The sequence below is a fragment of the Diplotaxodon limnothrissa genome, linkage group LG5, assembly GCF_057381915.1.
Source record: "Diplotaxodon limnothrissa isolate DT_005_m linkage group LG5, D_limnothrissa_male_GT1.1, whole genome shotgun sequence".
Taxonomy (NCBI): Eukaryota; Metazoa; Chordata; class Actinopteri; order Cichliformes; family Cichlidae; genus Diplotaxodon; species Diplotaxodon limnothrissa.
Genome location: NC_140600.1, coordinates 37,616,544 through 37,641,216, shown reverse-complemented (window position 1 = coordinate 37,641,216; position 24,673 = coordinate 37,616,544). Strand labels below are relative to the sequence as shown.

The window sequence follows — 24,673 nt, the reverse complement described above, 5'->3', positions numbered from 1 at the left end:
GAGACAGGAGAAGTTCCAGCATACTATAGTACACCCAGAAATGCATACTGACCCAGACTTGCCTTTGGGACTTCAAATTCCTGGCAATATAATAGAGTTGCAAAAAACTGATCCTAGTTTAGCTTCCTGTTTTCAGCGAGCAATAGACAAGGACCAAGTAGAGGAGGCAGGCATTAACAAAAGTGACTATGTCTTGCAAAATGGCATACTTTACCATCAGATGGGCTCACTTCTGAAGCTAGTGGTCCCCCAAGAGGTTAGAGAAACTGTGCTTAATTTGGGACACTCTATTCCCTGGTCTGGCCACCTTGGTAAGCACAAAACCACAGCTCGTATTAAACAACATTTTTTCTGGCCTGGCCTCCATAGAGATGTAGCCTACTTCTGTAAGAGCTGTCCTCAGTGCCAGATGACATCCTCCAAAGTCCCTTCCAAAGCTCCACTCCAACCACTGCCTATTATTGGTACCCCATTTGAGCGCCTCGGAATGGATATTGTTGGACCTGTTGAGAAGAGTAAGTCAGGGAATCGCTATATGCTTGTAATCACTGATTACGCAACTAAATATCCAGAGGTCTTCCCACTGAAATCCATCAAGGCAAAATCAGTAGCTTTCTGCCTTGTACAGCTCTTTGCAAGAGTAGGGTTCCCACAGGAAATACTGACTGATCAGGGGAGTAACTTTATGTCCAACTTACTAAAACAGGTGTACAAGCTGCTGGGCATTAGAAGCCTGAGGACCACCCCATACCATCCTCAGACTGATGGGCTAACAGAACGGTTCAATCAGACTCTGAAGCAGATGCTCCGGAAGGTGGTAGATAAGAATGGTGCTGATTGGGATCAGTGGCTTCCTTATCTTCTCTTTGCCTACAGGGAAGTGCCACAAGCCTCCACTGGTTTCTCTCCGTTCGAACTTTTGTATGGGTATGAGGTACAAGGACCTCTAGCCCTGCTAAGAAACATCTGGGAGGGAGGCAAGGAAAAGATGGACTCTGTTAACATTGTTTCCTATGTTGTGCAGATGAGGGAGCGACTGCAGAAAATGAGTGAGCTTGCTCAGTCAAATATGACCAAAATCCAGCAGAAGCAGAAGTTTTGGTATGACCGAGCAGCTCGTCAGAGGTCTTTTAGTCCTGGACAAAAGGTGTTGGTGCTCCTCCCCACTGACAACAACAAGCTATTGGCTAAGTGGCAAGGGCCCTTTGAGGTTCAGAAGAAATTGGGGTCCACTACTTACCAAGTGTTCATCCCTGGAAAGCCACGCTCCAGCAGGGTTCTGCACATAAATCTATTGAAGGAATGGGCGCAGCGCCCTGAAAAGACAGCAGAGGTGATGCTCATAAGGGGTGTGCCAGAGGAAGAAGAGGTTGGTGAGCAATACTTGCCTTCTGCTGATGTGGTAGATTTTGACCTTAGTCATCTGCCAGATGATAAACAGCTTCAGGTGAGAGCTGCATGCAACTCTGAGGTGCTTCAAGTGAATCCTGGCCGAACAGATATTGTTGAGCATGACATTGTCATTAAAGAGGGCGTCGCAGTAAAGCGTTTGAGCTACAGGATCCCTGAACGTCTGCTAATATCCCTGAAGAAGGAAATCGACCTCATGTTGTCCTTGGGGATCATTGAGCCATCAAAGAGTGAGTGGTGTAATCCAGTGGTCCTGGTGCCAAAGAAGGATGAAAGCATGAGGTTCTGTATAGACTTCAGGTACCTAAACTCAATATCACTGTTTGATTCATACCCCACACCACGCATTGATGATTTGCTGGAACGGCTGGGGAAGGCAAAGTACTTGACCACACTTGACCTGTGCAAGGGATATTGGCAGGTGCCACTAACGGAGCGATCAAAGAAGTTGACTGCCTTTCGAACACCTTGGGGTCTCTTCCAATTTACAGTGATGCCATTCGGGCTGCATGGGGCTCCAGCAACCTTTCAGAGATTAATGGACCAAGTACTATGTGGTTTCTCAGATTTTGCATCTGCATATCTTGATGATATTGTCATCTACAGCACCACATGGGAGGAACACTTGGAACATCTGCATGCTGTCTTCGACCGTCTTGGCACTGCTGGGTTGACGGTGAACCCCTCTAAGTGTGTTTTTGCCTCTGCTGAGACTGCGTACCTGGGCCATGTGATCGGGAATGGGGTGATCAAGCCTCAGGTCAGTAAGATCCAAGCCATTGAGTCTTGTCCTCTCCCACAGACAAGGAAGCAACTAAGATCCTTTTTGGGCATGGCAGGCTTTTATCGTCGGTTCATACCACGATTCTCCACCAGGGCAGCTCTACTAACGGACTTGATAGGCATCAAGTGTCCTAATCAGATTAACTGGACAGAGGAGGCTATAGCAGCTTTCAAGGACATCGGTCAATCACTGAGTAGCGAACCAGTTTTGTACAGTCCAGACTTTAATGAGCACTTTTTCCTTCAAACGGATGCATCTCATAGGGGTCTGGGAGCAGTGCTACTTCAAGGTTTGGAAGGAGAACGTCATCCTGTTGCTTATATCAGCCGAAAGCTGTTCCCGAGAGAGGTTCGATATTCAACAGTGGAAAAGGAGGCCCTTGCAATCAAGTGGGCCCTTGATTCCTTCAGGTACTACCTTCTTGGAAGAGAATTCACCCTGGAGACGGATCACAGTGCACTTCAGTGGATGGAAAAGATGAAAGATAAGAACGGAAGGATCACAAGATGGTACCTTGCTCTGCAACCTTTCCGGTTTGTCATCAAGCACATTCCTGGGAAGAACAACGTTACCGCCGACTTCCTCTCTCGCTGTACCAGCGAGAGTCCTGAAGAGGGGGGGTGTGTGATGGCAGCAGCCACACAGGGGTAAATTAGTCCATTTTTCACTTTATTATTTTGCTTTGCAGTATTCTTCATTAATATAATTCATTAATCATTTGGTTAAACCTAACACTGGTATTATGAGGCGCGCACATAGTAGCATTGTATGGTTTTTCTAAAATGTTTTGTTATATTAATTATGTTTCTCTTTCTTTGAGTTACCTGGGTTTGGGCGGTGGCTGTTTCCTGTCTGGGCAAAAGGCGTGGCTGAGGACTCTGGGGACAAAATGCCTGCTCAGCAGGACCAACCATGGGCTTACCAGGAGCAGGGGTGTTTTGGGTTTAGTTGGGTTATTCTGTGCTTAGTTAATATTAGTGTGTGTTTTTGTTTTCCCCCCTATTGTGTTCAAATGGTTTGGCCAAATCATTATAAAAGCTACCCTCATGTGTCTTTTTAATTAGGTCAGTTTGTGAGTTAAGTTGTGTCTCACTTTGTTTTGTTTAAGTTTCTGGAAATTACTTTTTGTAGAGTTATATTTAGTTGACCTGTTTTATGGGCCTGCTAAGTATGGTTTTGAATTTTGTTAATTTTGGACTTTTTGAGGGTTAAAATAAAGAAAACCCTTTTTGAAGATATTTTTTTGCCTGTGTCCTCTTTGCTTTGGCTGCTTGGTCCCTCACACTGCACCACCACAGAAGAAAAAATGCTTGAAGCTTGTTAACTTAATTAAGTAGTCTATAAGACATATAAGTTATGATATTTTGCTTACAATGAAATATTCTTTTGATTAAGGAAGCTGGAAAAAAGTGGATGTTTCTAAGGTAGCTGGAGCTAATGTAGATGATGCTGTGTGGTTTTTACCTCTGCTCTGATTCTCTCCCACTTACTTTTTTAAAAAGACATTTAAAGACAGAATCTGAATCTTTGCCTTGACAAACAACTAGACAGTGCAGTAGTTTTGCATTTCAGTTTTATTTACACGGTTTAGCACAATCACTACCAGGCCTGTGCTCATGGGGTTTGGTCAGGCACAAAAAATAACATGGATTTGCAACCCTGTGGGTCCAGTGCCCATGGGGACAGGCAAAGGAAGGGGCATGGACCTGTGGACCCTCAGGATTGCAGACTCATTTTTGAGATGCGGAATGTCACCTCTTCAACGAGGACCTGAGCTAGCGCAGGATGGGACTAGATATCATTGTGTGCACCGGTGCACACAGTGATATCTAGCTTTTCTCCAGGATTCTGGAGAAAAGCAGGTCTCTCCTTTTCAAGACTGGCCCATGCTGGTGTGGGGACACTTACAAGCCCCCGGCTGTGCATCATCATTGTGGCGTTTTTCCATTTTCTTGGAAAGGAACTGCATAGTGATCTAAAGCAGAGTGTTGGTTCATTATTGGACTTCTATGCTAGGCATGGGCTGGCCTTTACAAACACCATGTTTGCATATAAGGTGGCTCTTACGTGTATTTGCTTAGGTCGAAAAACAGTGATTTACTTTTTTGTCTTGGACACTCAGATGAAGAAAGGAGTGGAGGTATTAAGTGACCACCACCTAGTTGTAAGTTGGACCAGATGGTGAAGAGAAGGCTCACGGACAGCAAAGCCAAACAAAAAGTGAACATCTGGCAGAAGCCTGTGAACGAAAGGTCTTAAACTCCCATGTCCAGCATTATTTCTTTTGCATCCTGGGAGAGGCTGGGGACAAATGAGTCATGGTCAAGACCCACACTGCTTGCAGGAGCTGTGGTTATAAGGTCATCGGGACGTCTGGAATACTCTCCTTAGCCTTCTGCTGCTGCGGATGGGTGGCTGGATGGATGGATGGATGGATGGATGGGTTTATCACAATGAAAATGTGTAGGGTGTTTTTTTTATACAACAGCTTGTGATCCTTTTCAGTGTTGCTATGGTGTGACATGAAGCTGGCACTGCGGCGTGCATTAAAATAATCCACCTCAATAAAAAGAAAATTATAAATAAATCAAAAAATAAACACCATAAGCAAAAACCCTTAGGCCAATCTAGTATATTGACACAATTTATAGAGGTTATATAAAACGTATTATTTCAACCTGCCAAGAGATTGAACTCTGTTCAATCTATATATTTTTTTAAAGTTGTCGCACTAGAGGAGAAAAAAATACAATTTGTGCCACTCCCCAACAACGGTCAGTGAAAATCACGCTGAATTACTGCAGAGTAACAATAACAGAGTGTTTCAGCAATGACCTCCCACTTTACACTTTTATCTTTTATTAGTGACAGACTGCAGGAACACTTTGGCAAAATACAAGCTTCAATTTTTTATTTCTATTCTACTTCTCAATAAGCTGAGCTGTTGTGCTGTAATCACAGCTGCAGGTACAAACAAGCTCCACGTCAGAACTGATTAACCCCGACTCTCTTCCGAATGAGCCATTTATAATATACTACACACATGCTAAATACTATGGAGGGAGGCACAGGGGAAGGGAGAGGAGTCATGATGTGGTCTTCATCGGGATGAATAAAATGAATCTGTTATGTAAGCTGGGTAAAAAACAGCCCTTTGCCCATCATTTGTTATGCTGTCTCCACTAAAACACTAATCTGCTCCTGTGCTGCATGAATGTGATAATAGCACCGGCATACAAGACATTCTGTAAGCTTTCTATCTACACGTCCATCTTTCTGTCAGGCCTGTTGGTCCAGTTAGGTATTGTTACATCTGCTTGTTTGCCTCAGTGCAGAGTCTAACATATGTCTTTTCAATTTCGTGAGTGGACGCTGTTAAAAATGCAAGCGTGGGAAGCATAGTGTGTGCATATGTGAGTGTGTGTGTTTGTGTGCATGTGCATGCGTGCAAATAATATATCCAATTAAATTTGTACATGCAGACATTGTCTATGGCCCTCAGCTCTGTGTGCCATGCTAAACACCCACATGCCAGGGTGCCTCTTTGTTTCTGCCAGGAAACAAAGAGGCAGTGGGCTGCGAGAGTGAGAGAGAGAGAGGAACACCAAGACGCAGACAAAGAGAGAGTTACAGAAAGGTTCAAAAACCGCAATAAAAAACAGAAACTGTGAGACTTTTCCCCAGCGGGCAAAGAATGGACAATTAATTACAAGACCGAGCTGTGCAAGGAGACAATAATCAGAGAGCAGAAAATAAAGTAGTAAAATCAAGCTATATAATCAGCAAAAAAGACAGAGAGAGAAATACAATCAAAATAGAAAACGACAAACCCAGGAGGTGCAGAACAGACAACAAGAACAAGAGGAAATGAAAGAATATACATTAAAAAGACAAAGAAATGAGAAATACAGGGCTGCAGCAGTCAGTGACAAATTTAGATTATTATGTGAGGAGGGCAGAGTTTAGGACCCTGTAGAGCAACCTGAGGGCTTGGCAGGGATCACACAATCATATTTATGTAAAAAAAGAAAGAAACATAGCAACCGTGTTGCCATCAACCATCAGTTTATGGACTGTTTTGAGCATTTAAAGCCATCTTGTTTTCTAAAACCAGATATGACAAGTGAGCTGATGCATCTGACTAAGGAACCGAGGGCGCCACTCGCTCACACAAAAGCAACCTGCCAGTCAAAAATTAGCCAAACTCTGCTTTAGTGCTTATTTTAGCATAATTTAGACCACAATTTATAAAATCAAAATTGTGCTGTGTTGGAAAAAGGCTTAAAACTATTGGCAGTGACAATACATGCATCTCACTAGGTAAATGCATGTACAAATAATAAATTCTGCTAGATTTCTGCACAATCTAATTTTTTTTTGCAACATGAGAAGTAGCTGCGTACTGGTCAGAAAGGCACTTCCACACTGGCCTCACATTTCAGACCAAGAATCCATATCCGTGATTCAATTTGAATTCATTCAAATATATATCATACATGGTTTTTGATTCTCATGCATATGTCAGTCTCTTTTCCTAACTCCTTGTGCAAACAACAAGATGAAGAACAATATGTTCCAGCCAAAAGAAAAACGTGGAATTTCCATGTAAATGAGCATCCCCCTAAAGCAGCTTTAAATGGCAACCTGAAACTGGCTCCCGATGCTGATAAACCAATAGAACTGTCAAACCCTTCTTCTACAGCAGATGTTTTCACAGATAAATCCGTACTATACCATAACCAGAGCCATCTGGCAGATGCACAAAATTATGAAGCAGCAAGTAAAGAAAGCAGAAAAACAACACTGAGGATGTTCATTCAACTTTATATTTTCTTTATAAATTTTATATCAGATAAACAAATCACAGATATGACTCAGACTCTATTCGCTAAACAGTTGAACACTCTGGCTTTGTAAAACGTGCTTCAAACTATTTCAATTAAATCATTTACAGTTTCCAGATCATAAAGCTGAATGAACAAAAATGGTGATGTAATCATTTTTCCAGGATTTGAAAAGGAAAAGCAGAGTCAAAGATGCTTTTTACACATGTTTAACTTTTTGGCCCACGTATTTGTCTACAAAACTACGACACTGAATTGTATCATAGTCAAGCAAACCTAACTGAAAGGGAATCTATTCATGCACGGTCCTACGTATATCCACATAAAACCTACAGAGGGTCTAAAGACAAGGGAGTAGTGGCAAAATTACCAAGTTAACCTTGAAACTTCTAATATGTTTGGAGTTGTGTTTAAAGTTTTTATTCCTCAACTCCCAAGCAGCCAATAAAGAGCTGATCTGGCAGCACTTGGAGGACGAGCACAATATTAGATAGGTGGTTTAAATTTTGCAGCTATTCAATTACTGACAACAGACAGTAGTAATGCACCAAATCCCTTTGCCACATGTTAAAAAGGCTAAAAACGACAGAGTTGAAAAGATAACCGCCCACAGCTAATACTTTGATTACAGTAAACTCTGCAGGGCTTCGTTTTAAGGAGAAATCACAGCCGAGGTTACAGCAACTCAGTCACGGCTACAAAACCAACAATAGCAGCTGCTATGAGAAAGTCTGCACAGAGCGCTTCACCGTGAGAAAGTAACACGCTTCACTGCATCGTGCCTAACATCCACTTCTTCCCTGAGAGGTTTTTCAGCTCCGTAATTACCCAACGCTACATCCACCTTTGCTCCTGGCAGACAACACGCATTACTTGCTTGGTCACACAAGGTCATTTGATGGGAAACTGCTTTATGGAGGTCTGTCACTTGACCTTTATGTTTCTGGTGAGGAGCATTTCAAAGAAACAGCAACCTTTCTGCAAGAAAAGGCTAATTCTGGAAATAACACCTTCTGCTTGTGCTGAATATTTAGTGACTGCCAACATTTGCAATGAGGGAATAATGCTTTCCAACACAGGGTGCATTTCCCTTCCACTAACCAGGAGAGACATTAGTAAAAATTTGACAGAAAGAGCTGGAGGAGATGATGGGAAAATTGGGCCGTGTATGTGTTTCTCCTTCTCCAACACATTGAGATCATTTTTTGGCTCGTTTGTAGATGTTTGGTCTTCCTGTGTAGGCTTGACTGGGGGCAGAGAGGAGGCAGAGGCAAAGGAAGTCCTATTTCCACTAATCAAAGTGAGAGTTTATCTTGGTCTCTGTCAGTCTTTGCATCAGTCTTACCCACAAATTCATCAACCCTCCTCTCTCTCCCCACAGAAATGCGAAAACAGGCACAGTGAGAATGACAGGAGAGAGTAGCAGCTCAAGCTGCCAATGTCTGCACCATTCTTCAGGCTAATCAGGCTTCAAGCCCCAGATAACAGCATCATTAGCGTTTTTCTCGACAACAGAAAACCCCTCACAACTGCAAAAGCTCCAGTCACACAATATTATCTATCACTGCTGTTTTCCCTAATTCACTGGGCTGACAACTCGCAGAGTCGACTGGCATAGTGCCTCGAGGGCAAAGTGGCTGTGAGGTTCACATGTACAGTAGTGAAGTCTGGATGCAGAGATGCAGTGGTGGCGTTGTATTCTTCTTCTTCTTCATTTTTTTGTTTTTTCAGCTATCTTGTACTCATCAGAGCCATTTTTGTAGCAATTTCACTTAATCGCTAGCTCGGGGAACTGAGGTTTATCACCCAACATTACTTTGTTAACACACTTCTAATCAGTTATTTTCCTACATCAAGTTGCTTATAAAAGATCCACGGATAGAAGTGGAGCAATTATTCCTGAATCAAAGTGAGATACTCTGCATAATTTATCAAGATGAATGAAGGAAACGGGAGACAGAGGAGTGGAGATGGGAAGGAAAGACTGGGCTTTGTTCGCCGGGACTCAGACCAGAAAACGGGAGCAGCAGCTTCCCAGTGGACAAAAAGCGAAGTTAGAAATTGAAAGACTTGGAGTGACTTCAAAATGAGGAAATGGAGACAGACTAATTGATTGTTATAATGCAAGCCATGACGGATGAACTTCAACGACAGCCAGAAAAGAAATGAGCAGAAATGATAGATTGATAAAGGCAATAAAATGCCAAAAGCAAATATTTCATCCTGTTCTTCATATTCCGGGAAAGTCACACACTTGAAACACTCACCACAGCCGAGCCTTCTTCTGCTTGGTACACACTTGATTGTAGAGATAACACACACATAACAGATGCATCCACCCTCCAGGTCTGAATAGTCAAGTCAAAGTGAAAGCACATTAAAAAGTGCTTTTAAATGACCAGCAGGAGGCAGCACCAGTGGTTATAAGTCTTTTATGAGTCTGTGGAAAAAGTACCCTACTTCTTACGTGATTTATAACCTTACTAAACATTCCTCCTAATGCGCTTATGGACTTACTATATCATAATTTTTGATATGACTTGCAGTTTATGTTGAAAGCTAATTTATTCAAAATTTTAACAAGTGAGTGAAAGTGGGAATAGCATTTACCTAAACAGTAATTCCTCACATGGCCTGGAAGGAAGCAGGGACTCTGATTTCTAACACGTGGGGCAGATTTTCCAAGAAACGCCTCATATTTCTAACCCTGATTTAGCTGGTTTTAGCTTCACGTCACTTGATGACATAGATTAACTCAAATATTTGTTCATGCTCTCAAGCTAGTTGGCCGCCTAATAATTCAGTCTATGCAGCAGCGTGGCTGGTTCATTGCACCCGGCCTGAACATGATGTGTCACAACCATATTAGAGTTTCTAATGCCCCATGTACTGTGTGAGAAGGTACTACACACAATATTCCCGGTTTATTGGTGTAAATAGGATCTACAAATAGGAAATTATATGACCGAGCTTTGAGAAACACTTCAAATGTCTTTTTCATAATGTGCTTATTTGTGCCTTGTCTGTGGTGTTCATGGCTAATCTAAGCTAAGATTAATATAGAACATCATAAGGACATTAGCATGGCATTTCTCTTGTCATCTCACCCTTTGCAAGAAGGCAAACAAGCATGTTTCACCAAATATCAGGCTATTACGCTTAAAGTGAAAAGGGTAAATTATCATTAGCAGTTCTACTGATGAAGAGCATGCAATAAAAAACAAAAGCCTCTAGAAAACAATTTTGTCAATTAAATGTTGACAAAGTTCTTGAATCCCTTTTTGTGTTGTTTAGAAAACACAAACGTCCCACCTGATAACACTTAATTATGTTGTTTCATGAGAGGCTTTATTTGTTTTTGCTGTGCATCATGTTGCCTTTATGATTCCAGAAACTTCAAATAATTCAACCGTATTCTCTTTATTGAGCATAAAAAAAGCTCAAGCACACACTGAGGAGAGCCCTCAGCATTCTGTAAGTGCAAAGCACACAGAAAATTAAATTTTGTTCAGATACTGCAAACAGTGCAGAGAGACAAAGGAGAAAAGGTTTCAGAAGGAGAGGGGGTAAGGAGCAAGGAGAAGAAAGGAAACACTTGGCAGAGATGACAAAGATGCCTCATCGTCTATGTGACACTGACTGCTCCAGCGCTTGCCTGCAATGTCACATTTGATTGGCCCCCCTGCCTTCACACATTTTCCATTTATTGATGTTGTAGAATTATAAAAATCCTAGAAAACAGAAATGAGCCTTGAGGAAGAACTGAGTTGTCTGACACGAAGCGAGATCAGCCGCGTCAGCCTGAAGCAAAGATTTTCAGTCACAGCCCGAGACAGCGTGAGCGCCCAGCTAATAGCTGTCCTCCCTCTCAAAGGGAATATTTGATGTCAAAAGGCATATCTAAGGTCTTGCGGCCTCACACTTGTTATCTCCTTTTCAGCCAGCAGTCTCTTCCTTTCAGCTCTACCTGCGTACAAGTTAATGCAATCAAAATTAATTCACACAGGATACAGGATTACTCGTGACAGCAGCTTTGTCTCTGTCTACAGCACTTCAGCACACTGGGGGAAAAGCCAAACACATTTAGCATTTAATGCTGAAGAAATGTGTGTGTTTTTCTTTTCAGGCAGCAACTTTACCTTAAAACGCCCTGTGCCAAAGTGCCAATATAACTTAAAATGTGTAAAGTAATTCACGCAGCACCTTCTAACACTACGGGAGCAGACAGCGCATCAGTTTATCACGTTTTTTAAAAGGAATATATGAAACGTTTTGAAAGGTGAAAAATATGTCACCCAAAAAGTGGTTTATAGAAAGCAATCTTTCAACTGAGCCATTGGTCCTTCTCTACGACTAATTCAATTAGTACACAAACCTTCGAGCCAACTTTACTGGTTGATTTTAGCCAAGAAGTAATGCTCCAATGTAACGATAACGCAACCAGCTTACAACTCTAGGCCAAATTAAAATAGAGGGTTTGTGTGGTACAGGGCCACAGTCTAGATTAAATGTGAGCCTCGACACTGTGACTGATCCTCCATACAGCACGTTTCAAAGGAAGACACTCACAGTACCCCACCAACCAGCCACAGCTCTGCACCACACCACTGGTATAAGGCCCATTAATGTGGCCGAGAACGAATAAAAAATTAGACCACGAAGAAGATTCAGAAAAGTAGCACACATTTCAATCAGCTTCTGCTGCAAGCAATTAGACTGAATCAAACTAGGACTGAGCAATGATTTAAATTTCCTGTAAAAACAACATGGTTATGGTGATTTTCACTGTAATTCTGCCACAACTAATGACAGCAACATGCAGCGAGGTAATTTGGATAATAAAGGCCTCCAGGAAGAAAAAAAGCGACTTTATTAAGATTTTGCATAAAATGGAATTAATGAGAAACTCCAGGAGACAAAAGAGGTAAGGTAAAAGAGCAAACCAAAATAAATAAAAAAGTTTGATATGATTATCGACGTACCTGCTGGAAGCCAAAACAAAAATCGCATCGTGCTGCTTTAGCCTGGAGAGAAATGCTTTTTAAAGTCTGAGCTGGGGCCAATCCTTGGCCATTCAAAGATTAAAATAAGCCTGATATTTATGTTTGCCAAGATTTTCCAAGTCTCTTTTATGTGATGTAGTTTAAATTAAGTACTAAAATCGGGATAAATTAGATTATCCACAGAAAAGGAAAATGTGCTTTAAAGCATGGCTCTCCTGGGAAATAATAAAAAAAATGCTGGAGTACATGTCAGCATTCTTAAATGTCAGTTCGATTAACTGTGCCGTGTTTAACCAAAGGAAACAAAGTGTTGGGCATTGGATGGCTGGGATATTCCTTTTCTCTCCTTGGGATTTCCTTGCTTTCCTATTCCCAAGACAACAAAACACCAGGGGTGCTAGCATGTCCCGACACGTGCACGAGCATGTGCAGCTGGTTTACGAGGTACTGCTCGCATACACTGAGGGCAGACACGCGGCCTGGGCAGCATCCTGGGCATGGCCATGGCTAATGAGAAGAGGACGCTCCATTAACACTCCCCAGAGCTAAAAGCTTGGTAGTCACAACCCACTTGTGTCACAAAGGCAGAGGAATCATGAGGAAAGTGTTGACGAACTGGAAGAGCTTATCTAACCCTGACACACATGCACACTGAGTAAAAATAAAGACGAGCTGAAGGAACTGGAGTTAATATCCTGTTCAGTGTGGCTGCTGACTGAATTGATGTCAGTGTGATGTTAGTATTAAGGCGTGCTGAGAGTCTTTATTGGTATGGGGTAGATAGTTTTGATCCTTGACATTATAAAATTGCACAAGTTAGCTTTAATACGGTGATGATTTAAATATTGATTTCTTTATTGAGGAAAGCAAAATAGATCTCAATGAGCCCTTTTATCATTTTGTACCTCCTCACATTTCTAGGAGGGATAAAGGGACGTAAACTCCGCCAAAGTCAACAGATCCCTTAATATTTTGGCTCCTGACTGACGGGAGCTTCCCCTCTTGACGCTATTAAAACCTGCTAGAAGCCTCTGCCAAAATGAATGAGATGACAGATGAGCTGAGCTTTTTTTCTCTCTTCTTTAAACTGCTGCTGAGTCATGAGGAAATGAGCAGCGGAATCATTACACCATGAAATCCAGCCAGACAGAGAAAAATACTGTGAAGCATTTATTGTGAAAGAGAATGACAGAAAGAACGAGAGAGGGAAGAAGCAGACGAGGTCTAATCCCAAGAGGTGGCTGCTTTCGCACCGATATCCAACATGGAGAAAAGAGTCCAGATCTTGACCCCGCACAGCAGTCCCATCACACTGCTAATTGGAAAGGGTGTGAGCTCTGCGCTGATAGAATTAGAGTGCCAAAGTGTGCGAGCGAAGGAAGAGCACACCTTAGATCACCACTTGTGATTCTGCTTGGTTTCCAGACAGTTAACGGTAATGCGAAAAAATATCCTTGAGAAGAAATGGTTCTGCTGGAGCTATAAATAACAGGTACAAGACAGGTAGATGACTTTACACGGCGCCCGACATGCTCTGTCAACAGTTTGTTTCAACAGCAGCTGTTTCCCCTGCATCTTTTCTACCTTGGCGCCTAATGAAGAAAAGGACAGGAGAAGGCGGGAGGATCGGCTCACAGATGAGATTAAAGAAAAAGAGCCCATCAGAAATCAGAATCACAGCCATCCCACCAACTAAGAAGCTGCTGGTTAATAATCAGCTAGTTTTTAACCATGTTACATCTATTCTCTGCAGCAGCACACCATTTGACCTTAATTTATTAGTAGCAGAAAAAGTAAAAGCTACCTCATGTGCCCACATGACATCTGAGAGCTGAAGTGCAGGGTACGCGCTCTCTGTGAGCTCTCTAAGACTGTTATAAGACCTCTAATCCGCTATTCTTCCCAAAAATGTAAACAAGGTGTTGCTCACTGTTATGAATACAGCAGCCACTGCAATTTCTATAGAAGTCTTGTAAAACACTTAAGGGAACAGCAGCCATGGAAGAATAATCCATGGGATATATAAATGCTGTGCAAAAAATAGAAAATCAATAGTTGTTTAGTCCACACATATTACTTGGTTTTACTAACACGGGGGCAGAGAGCCACATTGCTTTTCATTCATCTGTTACGGTCAACAAAAAAAGCAAAGGTCACTCTGCTCCATGTAATGATGACATGGAGGTCAGCGTGGTGCTACGAAACTTCGAAACTTGATATAATGAGTGTTTGAAATGTTTCTTGTTATTTGCTGTACTTTGGTTCAATCTAAATCAGTGTGGACCTGCACTGCGAGGCCGGCTCATTAAAATGTAACTCTAATTTTGGAAAGCAACGGACCGTGATAAAACAGGCCCACAGGTATGGAAACACAATGACCTCTAGTTTGTGAGACACTGAAGGGTAGATCCATGGTGGAGGCTTTTCCTCTGGCTTCGTTGTAATACTTAGAAATGGGAAAGGACCTAATAATCTTTGTTGATACGTTCTTTCATCCTCTCTTACCCCCTCAAGTTAAACTCAGCGTTCGGCTAAAAATAATCACAAGGAAAGCAAACAAAATGGAAAATATTTTCGTTTCTGGACAAAGGGAATGAAAGTGATAGTGCTTATCCCGCAGACTCTAGAAGATGAACACAGCCGCTGGGTATAAAAAAGTGAAGCCAAAGCAGAAGCTCCTTGAGATCCAGTTCAACTGAGTATCACTGGGTGCTGGCTCCACAAAAAATAAATGTGAAAAAATCTGTCTGCAACAGATGCCCATCCAAAAAATGATCTACTCTGGTGAATTCTTGGATAGTGGTGATTTTAAAACAATTTTATCACTAAAAAGAACTAAAAGGGCAACATAAAAACCCCAAGATGCTCTCCAATGCATCCATCCATCCATGTGTGTACATGTTATGCAGAATGCACTTACAAAGCATAGAAGAGAGTGCTTGTGTTGTATAAAGCACTAGAGTAGAAAAGCGCTATATAAGAATCAGTTGATTTACCGTTCTCCAGTCACTCTACCCTCTCCAAATATATTCACTTATATCTCCAAAAACCAAGATGGTGATGGCCCCCACTGGCAACACTGTCCTGTGTTGGTAACAATGTAATAGGGTTGCAGAAAAGCTGGACAGATCAGAGAGATAGAGACAGGCAGCAGTTTACACTCTTACACAATCTAATACTTATTTGTCTTTCCTACACAGGTTTGCTCTTAAAGTTAACTCCATTCTGGGAGAGTGAATCTTGAGCTGCTGAGAATCTTTAAAGCAATGGTTGGGACTTCCAGTCAATCAATCAATCAATTAATTAAACAGATTATTGTGGATTTGAAAATCTTTCTTGGTTTTCATATGTACCTATTTTCAGTGATATCAACTTTAATCGCATTTTCCAAGTTACCTATATGTGACTACAGCATAATAAAACTGGAAATTGTGTTTTTGGTTTACCAAACCACCATGCGCTAATCACATGAGCCAAGGTGTGAAAAAGGGTGTGGGTCGTTATCAGCAGAGGTTTCAGGTGAAACTATTGTGAGACCCAATCATGTGACTTACTGAGATCACTTTCATAACCTATAAATGATCTTAAAGCTTCACCGTTACATTACAATAACAATAATTACAGTAATAATTACAGTAATTTGACAAATGTGGCATGCTTATAAATTATAAGCATGCCACATTTGTCAAATTACTGAAGAAAAAATTCCATGTCTTTTCGCCCCCGAGGCTGCAACCATCATTTATTTATTCATAGACCCGAAAGCGTGATTCACCGTCACAGTTTTTTTTGACTAACAGAAGATTAGGAGGGACAATCTGGCCTTTCTGATGCTGCATTATTGCAGGCAGTGAAATACTCGAGACAGCTGTGTCACTCCACTGTGGAGCAAACACAAAGACCATTCGTTGGGGCAGTACAGCCAGAGTGATTATTACTGTCACCCAGCCACAGAGTGATGCTTAGCTCCACAGGTGGCTGCAAATCTGACGGTGAAAAAAAAGACAATAAAAGACTATGAATAATAAACACATTCATTTTGGGGTCACACAGAGAAGATAATGTGCCATACTGCCGTTGTTATCAAAATTAGCCTGATGATGATAATGTCTGAAAGTGCTTTGAGGAACTGATAAGAAGGCTGACTGGAGTTTTGATGTATGATCTGTGATAAATGATCGCATTGTTCTTCTGCTAGTTTTAGGTTTTATTTAGCCACTTTGCTCTGCACTCTTTCAGCTTTTAAACTCTCTCTGCCTGTGTTAGTGAGACAAACAACACAATCAAAGAAACACACTGCACTCCTGTTCTGCTGCTGCACCACACTTCAGATAAATTACACCGATTCCTCGCTTCTGATGTCAAACGGATGGGCCTATATCTTCTATAACAGCAGGGAAGCCATCAAACACAAGGTTCAATTAAAGCCCCGAGTTCTCAAGGTGAAAGGCATCTTGCCCAACACCTAGCTGCACGCAGACACAATTAGCATAGAATAATTATTACTGTCACACAGCCAGTGGTTTCAACAACTTTAACAGCAGAAGCCAAACATCATTTATGAAAGATAAGCTGATGTTTGATGAGAAACAAAAACACTTTTTTCTTGCTTGAAGTGAACAGTTCATAAGCTACAGAGTCCTGCTTCGGTTCAAATGAATCGATGAAAACTTCTTTTTTCATTTCTTACTGCTTCATCAGTGTGCACTGTGCACACTGATGTGAACGTGTCAAAGTTCTCATCATTAAAACCGATATCAAATTTGATCCTTGAGTCTTTCGTTGTTTGTTCCTTTGCACAGAAGTTTTTTCTGCACTTCACCAACACAAACTGTTTGAAAGTGCCAGAGATGTTCCCTACTATATCAATTCACAGTGTACCGACAGGCCATCTCCTTCAATTTTTAAATCTCTCCGGGTCCCCCCTTGTCTGCCATCCAGGTGCAGTCAAACCATCACTCTACAGCCTAAATCATTGCCTCTGTCAGTTAACAAGTTGTGGGAAGGAGTCATCCTCGAACAGACAAATGAAGGGTCATCACCACTGCCCAGATGCGAATTGTTTTTATCAGCCGACAAAATGTGGGTGCTTAGCTGTCACTACAGGGTTCTCGCAGCAGGTCTGCTTTCCTGTCGTCCTGATATTTTAAATCCTGATGCAATCTGACGGCCGGGGCATTTCAACTCACAGGAGACATGTACTTTTTTTAACAGCTTCTTCTGAGATACTAGAGGGACAGCGCACACACTGAAAGCATTTATGCACCAAAAGCCACTTACATTCATGCATTACATTCACAAAGATGAAAACTTCACACATGGTGTACTGACTGCAATTGAGGGGCGGTTGGTGCATGAAATGAGAGGAAATATAGGCAGAAAACTGCACTGTTCTGCCACAAATACTGGAACAACAGCAGGCTCTCACCATAGTGACGGAGTACAGTTCAACTTAAGTGGGCAACATGATGTTACCTCATTTCCTCAAACCTTTTTTTCAACCTTTGCCATCTATATGCTAATAAGAAGCATGCGTTGCTTCTTTTCAATATTAAGTAGCCTAAATGGAGCTAAAGTACTGCCCTTTCATTTCAAAAGACATACAGTCATTTAACACATTTTGTGAATTTTAAAACCAAAACATGGCCTTTCACATTTCTTCATCATCTGAATGAACATCTGAATTATGTGTTTATTATTCTGCTGTCTTCCAACCCAACCCAAACACATTTAAATTAGGGGTGGGCGATATAGACGATATACGATAGAAACGATATAAATTTGGCCAACGATAGAGATTTTGACTATACCGCTCTATCGCGATAGCGTATGTTGATGATGTCATCAAGCTGCGCCTGTTTTGGTCGAAAGCATTGCAGCGGCTACAACCATTATCATCTGCAAATTATGCCGGGCGACAGTCACAGCAAAGACATGAAGCACTTTTGAAATATGGGGAAATCCAAAAACTGCGCTTCCTCCACTTCCGTAACATTGATACATTAATGTTGAATTCTCTCGCAGCTGCTCTATTCCCATGTTATTGCAGTATATTAATAACTAACCTCGTATTGTGGATGAATAATCTCAGTTAGGGTTGCCAACTCCCTGAAAAATAAATAAGGGACACCTCGTGGCCAGGGCCGGGCAACCCAGTTGTCTTCACCCTTCCCAGTGTGGTAGCTCTTGTTTTTGTGTGTGAAAATATTTTTTAACCATTTGACTTGAATTTGATTTAAGCAGATGCATATTCTTTGTGATATGACCATATGGGAAACAAATGATCATTTAGCCATTTATTTTTAGCTCAAAATGACAACATTAACACAGTAAAACAGGTCTCTTTCTTAAACAGAAGCCTGTCATGCTTAGCTTTTGAGAATATAAGTAAATCTTTCTTTAAAAGAACTCTGTCCTGCTTAACGTAAAATTATATAAATTAATAGAAAGCAATAGAACGAAAAATATTCTTGTAACTGTGCACATATAGTGCATTTAGTACAATTGGCTTCAGTTGAGGTATTATTTCAGCTTTTCTAATGCTAATCAGCTGCTCCTGTTTGTAAACCCACTTGTTCCCATGATTACGCATCTTAACTCATCATCATTATTCATCTATGTATTACTTTTACGTATTAGTCATCTATTTGTTGTAATCATCTATCCTTGCAGTTGTTTATTACACAAAATAAATTATATTATCACACTTCTGGCCACATAGCGCTGATATTCACTGCACATGCCCATATTAACCCCAATGTTTACATACCATATCTGCTTCTGCCGTGGCCTGGTGGACAAAAAATTGGTTAAGGGTTCCCCCGAGCTTTCACGCCTCTCATGTTCTTCATGTGCCCACCACTAGAAGCATGCCTATGGAAAAAGTGCGCCGGCACACAGCGAAGTGCGCTTTATAGGTGTTATCGTGCACTTTTCCAGCCAGGTGTTTTCCTTTTCCCATTCCTCCCTGTACTTTTGCAGCCTTTTTTTTTCTTTCTCTGAGGGGAACAAACATTGCTGCTCTAATGCTGGGCTTACACTGTGCGATTTTTGGCCCATTTTGAGACAATTTTTGAGTCGTGCGACCGATTTGGTGATCGGCCCGATTTTGGCCTTCATCGTGCATCGTGTAGTATACGTGGGGTAACGAGAAGCGATTAACAACTCGAGCAGCTCCCGATCATCAATCGCTCGTGAGGGTGTCACCACAGCCGCTCACACTGCTCACGTGCAAACACGTAAACGTCGGTGAAAAAGACGGCGCAGCACGGCTGTGCAGCGTGTGATCTGGACACAAGCGATGGAGGCACAACTTGTAGAACTTTGGAAAGCTCATCCGAGCCTTTTCGATGTGGCCTCACAAAATTATCACGACCACAACAACCGTGAAAATAGTTGGATTTACACTGTTGCTCAATCACAGCTGCCTGATCAATGTTTTTCATTAGCAATTTAGCAAAGTTGATGGTGGTGGTGTGTCTGTGTGAGTGAAAGACAGAGAGAGCGAGCGAGCGACAGATTTTCTGTTATAACCTTCATGTTATGGAGGCACAGTGTGAGCACTCAGGTCGCATCAGAGCATCGGGCGGTATAGTGTGAGAACCTGCATCGTGACCTACCAACTTCTAACCCCTGCGAGTCAATCGTGCAGTTTGAGCAGGAGCTGAATAACGCGACTGAAAAAATCGCACAGTGTCTGCCCAGCTTTAGGTGTACTGTTGTCCGAGACTTGCACCGCAGTGTCGGCGTTTGTTTCCCTGTTGGCCATGCTTCTTGTTGTGGTCATCTGTTGTCTTCCGGTATTTTCTCAGCAAGCGACCTTTCCTCGACCAATGATATAAGCGGTAATCTGAATTGTCATACTCGAATTGTCATAAGTGTGCTGTCAGCTCATTGGTCACAAAGCAGGAGAGGGGCTGGGAATTATGTTTTCAAACAAACCGTTAATTCCATTAACATTTATAGACTACTTTTGATTCTCACTGTATTACGGGACAAAGTGCGTCCCTTATTAGCTCAATACGGGATGTGTACTTTTGTTTCTAAATACGGGACGATTCCGTTGTTTAAGGGGCGGTTGGCAACCCTAATCTCAGTTGTTCTCCTGACTGAAGTTTGCCCCGTGTATAGCATCCTGCTATACGATTGCATTTGTCCCTAACCACCAGAGTCCCTCACGTTAACTTTTATTGAGTGGAAAAAAAATTGGCGTTCATCCTCCAGCTTTACTGTGCTAATGTTATGCTAACATAGCTGTGTCGCTAGCAATCACGTAGCACAACATTATATACCAGGTAGTCCAACTTCAGTAACCCTGCAAACGCCACTGCTGTTTAGTTTTCTGTCTTCATTTATGTTGGATGTGGTAGCAGAGCTGTACGTTTTAATTAGTTTCAAAAATCTCTCTGTCAGAACATGGTATGTTACAGGTGTCGAACTCCAGGCCTCAAGGGCCGGTGTCCTGCAGGTTTTAGATGTAACCTTGATACAAGACAGCTGATTTAAAGGTCTTGAAGTTCTCCAGAGGCCTGGTAATGAACTAATCGTTTGATTCAGGTGTGTTGACCCAGGGTGAGAGCTAAAACCTGCAGGACACCGGCCCTTGAGGCCTGGAGTTCGACGCCCCTGTGATATGTCATGTTTAGGTGGAAACTAGCGAGCTAACTTCCTGTTAACTTGTAACTCCATTAAATTTAATAAATTCTGTTTTCATGGATGCATGGATGTTAAACTTAATTGTTGCACCTGGTAAAGCAGCAACGCTGATGATTTTATTAAAGATGAAATAATTTAGACCATTTTTAACTCTCAGTGTTCGTTTGACTTTGGGACCTGAAGTCGATGGAGTTTTGGACCCAGATTACTCCGCGAAGCTCCTCACCACAGCAGCCGTAATGCTCTGACAATCCATCAAGCAGTGCGGCTTACCAAAGTTGTACATTTTTTAACAGATTTCTGCACGCCAAGATCGGTTCGAGGTCAGTAAGCACAACCAGAATTCATACATAAGGCACACTCTCGATTTTTGAGAAAATTAAAGGTTTTTAAGTGTGCCTTATAGTGTGGAAAATATGTTATACCGAAGAAAAGAATATATCGTGATATATATCGTTACCGCACGTGCTTCAAATTATATCGTGATATGGATTTTAAGCCGTATCGCCCAGCCTTAATTTAAATACAGTTGTCAAGTCTGATGCTTGAATTATATGATTTCAAGCTGCTATAATGCCAACCTGCCATCATCAAACAGCATCAAAATTATGTGATAACAAGCATTCGTTCTTCTCGAGATGTCCTGCTGCTGCAACCCAGAAAGAAAGACATTCCCGCAAGAAAGACGTGCCAGGATGTAAACCCTAATAAAGATGTCTTGCATTTTAATCCGTGTGTATATGTATTTGTGTGTGTGTGGCAACAGAGTGGGCAGACAGGGATTTTCTGGCACTTAAAGTCAACCTTCAGGCCAAATGGGTGTGGATTTCACTCTCTCCATCTCTGTGTGTCTGTTCACGTGTGCATTCTGGTGGAGAGTGTGCTCCACTAGAATGTGGGTGTTAGGAGTGAAAAATGAATGTCTGTGTCCATATTTAATTATAGGCGTGCATTTATGCATCTATGTGTGTGTATGTTTGTGCATGATAGCCTCAGTCCAGATGTGCTCTACACAAAAAGACCAATCGCATTTAGAAGACTCTAATTTTCCTCGTGCATGCCAGCGATTGTGCAAAATGGTAAATGGCCTGCATTTGTATAGCGCTTTTCTAGTCCCTAAGGACCCCAAAGCGCTTCACACTACATTCAGTCATTCACCCATTCACACACTGGCGATGGCAAGCTACGTTGTAGCCACAGCTGCCCTGGGGCGCACTGACAGAGGCGAGGCTGCCGGACACTGGCGCCACCGTGCCCTCTGACCACCACCAGTAGGCAAACATGGGGTTAGTATCTTGCCCAAGGATATTTGGCATGCAGCCAGGAGGCAGCCTGGGATCGAACCACCGACCTTCTGATTAGTGGCTGATCTGCTCTGCCACCTGAGCTACAGCCACAAAGCTGTCAGTGGTGGAGGGATCCCAGTCGCAATAGTAAACACACCCTTACATACAAATCCATAAGTCAAATAAATATTTTATGCTTTGGTTCATTATATTGCTACTCCAAAGCCATGACAGTAATCATCAGCTTCTATTAAGTTTGTCTTGAAACAAAATCCATTCACTGAACAGAATCAACCCCAGATCATAATTAAGGCTCTCATTAGGGTTGCACCACCTGATCATTCAACAGTGCTCTTAACAGCTGACTACAAGAAGCATAAACAAGGAGATCAATCAGTACTGCATAATTTTTCTGAGAGGGGAAACACACCAAATGTCAGCAGATCAATACAGGAGAAGGAGCAAATAATGAACTTGCTTTGGATTACAAAGGTGGGGTCAAGATTTAGAGGCATTTCTGAAAATGGTTTTAATCACAAGGCTGGCAAAGCGCTCTGCTTTGTGGAGTTTAGTAATCCTGAAGAAAGGTGATGCTGGGGAATGGCTCTTCATCATTTTGATCTTGGGCTTAGGCTAATGACAGATTTTGGAAAGCCTTGTTTCCCACTAACAGCAGCATCACACACTTGGTTAATGCTGCAGGCTAATCGCAGTATCGATATTATTGACAGAGGCTATACTTAGTTTGATCCCTGTCAGAAGCCTCTAAGCTTCCAGTCTTCAGTCTGGCCGCTTGCCTATCAGATGTGTGAGTAAGATGATAAGTGTAACCCCTAGCGTTCATCAAGTGCACGGAGATGTGGCAGAATGAAAGGAAGGTGGGGGAAAAAAACTTACCCCGAGGATGACAGTGTCTTCTCCTTGAAATATTGGGATGAACTTATCTCCGCGGATAATTTCGGACTGGTTCAGTGGACGAAATCGACATAACACCTTGATATTGCATTCACCGTTCGCATCGGCCATTGTGAAAATAAAATTTGTGGTTTAGCTTCCAAAGAGATAAAGAGGAGTTTAAAAACAAAAATAATAGCCTGATTTAAAAAAAAAAAAAAAAGCCCCTGTGCAACCTTTTCTCCTAAAGCACCTGCACGCAAACTGGAACCACCGGATATAGCCACATGCAAAGCGAGACTGGCAGGCGAAGCATTTGGAGTTTGGGGTTGCAAAATATTAAAAGAAATGTAAAATAAAAGCAAAACAGAAGCAGCTCCTGGGTGTTTACTAAATTGCCCTCAAATCAAAGCTGAGCTGCATCTCGGCGGCGGAGAACATATGGAGAGTTGTAAATGGGGAGTAGAGTCCAAACTGGTCCGGTCGGTCTGGATAGGCTGCAGGCTTCTCAGAGGCATGCCTTGCATCACTGTCAGCCCTGCTCTCTCACTGTGGGCGGGGCGTGGTAGCGACTCAAATCCTCTCTCATCAGCACCGCGGGCAGAGGGACCGAGGAGCAGGGAGGAGCGCTCCAACTCTGTCATATATACATGAATTAGCCTCCGTGGAAACTTCTTCAATGTTTCAGATGCAGCAGCTGTTGCAAAAGCACGAAGTATTTCTGGCATTTACGGAGGCATTTCTGAAAACAGTAGTTTGTAAGGAGCGGGTCTAGGGCTGCACCAGTCTGGTCGTCATGGCAATGCTGTTTTGCATAAGAGGGTAGTCATGTGGGAACTAGAGGGTTCGTAATTTCCCCCCAGAGGCTTTCCAGTCTTAAGCAGTGCACTGTGAAGTTAATGAGAAGCCTTTGACACAAAACAAAAAGTCAGAATAATCAGATTCGCATATATCAGTAAACGGGTGAGATGTTATTTTGGGGGGAGTTACCGCAGTGCACGTGTCTTGTATCAGACCCCGATTGGTAAATGGACATGTCTTTCAAACTCCGTGCCTTCAGGCTTGCAACAGACTTTTTTGGTATGCTTATTAAAATTCATGAAAATCGAAACAACCCAGACATCATCATCAGAGGGTTTTTTTTTTAAAGATTTCTATAAGATATTCAAGAGCTAAGCGGGAATGTATACAGCTGTCTTAGCAAGCCAATTACCCCTCATGATGAGTGAGCATCTTTCTGTGTGCATTAATTTCTTAAAGTCGGCTATACCGACTGCACTTGTAAAGGAGCATCCACTGCATATGCACTGTAAATGAGTTAGTTACATATTGTGAAATGTACATAAGTATATGACGTAAATTATAAATATTATTTTCAAACATGTCGATTTGAGCAGAAGAATATTGCACATCAGGGTTATTCATAAGTTGTTGACAGATCGACCACAGCAAGTATTACAGCTTTTAGGGAGAAGCTGCAACGACATAATATAAGATGTGTGTTTATAATTTAATAACATGTAGGGGGAAAACACGACAACTTTGTTCTTTTCCTGATCGTGAATCATCCTATTAATCGAGGCGTGTTGATCGAGGATCTTTGAACCCATTGATCAAGTTGTTCTTAAAAACAAATACCAAAAAACAACTCTTTGGCGCCATCATGTGACGGCATTATGTTACAACACAGTTACATGTTTTATTTAAAACTAATAAAAAAAATGTTATTGAAGAATTTAAGATAATGCATGCGACAGCTAATATCGCGTTTAATAGGAAAATAAAATAAAAAGACCA

At 41.9% G+C, this 24,673-nt stretch overlaps 1 protein-coding gene across 2 annotated transcripts in view; it reads right to left on the bottom strand.

Moving 5' to 3' along the window:
- The window catches only part of kif5ab (kinesin family member 5A, b), a 77,966-nt gene extending 54,958 nt beyond the window's left edge, over positions 1 to 23,008 (bottom strand). For both annotated transcript variants that reach the window (XM_085354708.1, XM_085354710.1), the window contains exon 1: positions 22,880 to 23,008. In XM_085354708.1, coding sequence (XP_085210834.1) covers positions 22,880 to 23,008 — 129 coding nt within the window. The remainder of the gene's footprint in view (positions 1 to 22,879) is intronic.
- Positions 23,009 to 24,673: the final 1,665 nt, after the last annotated feature.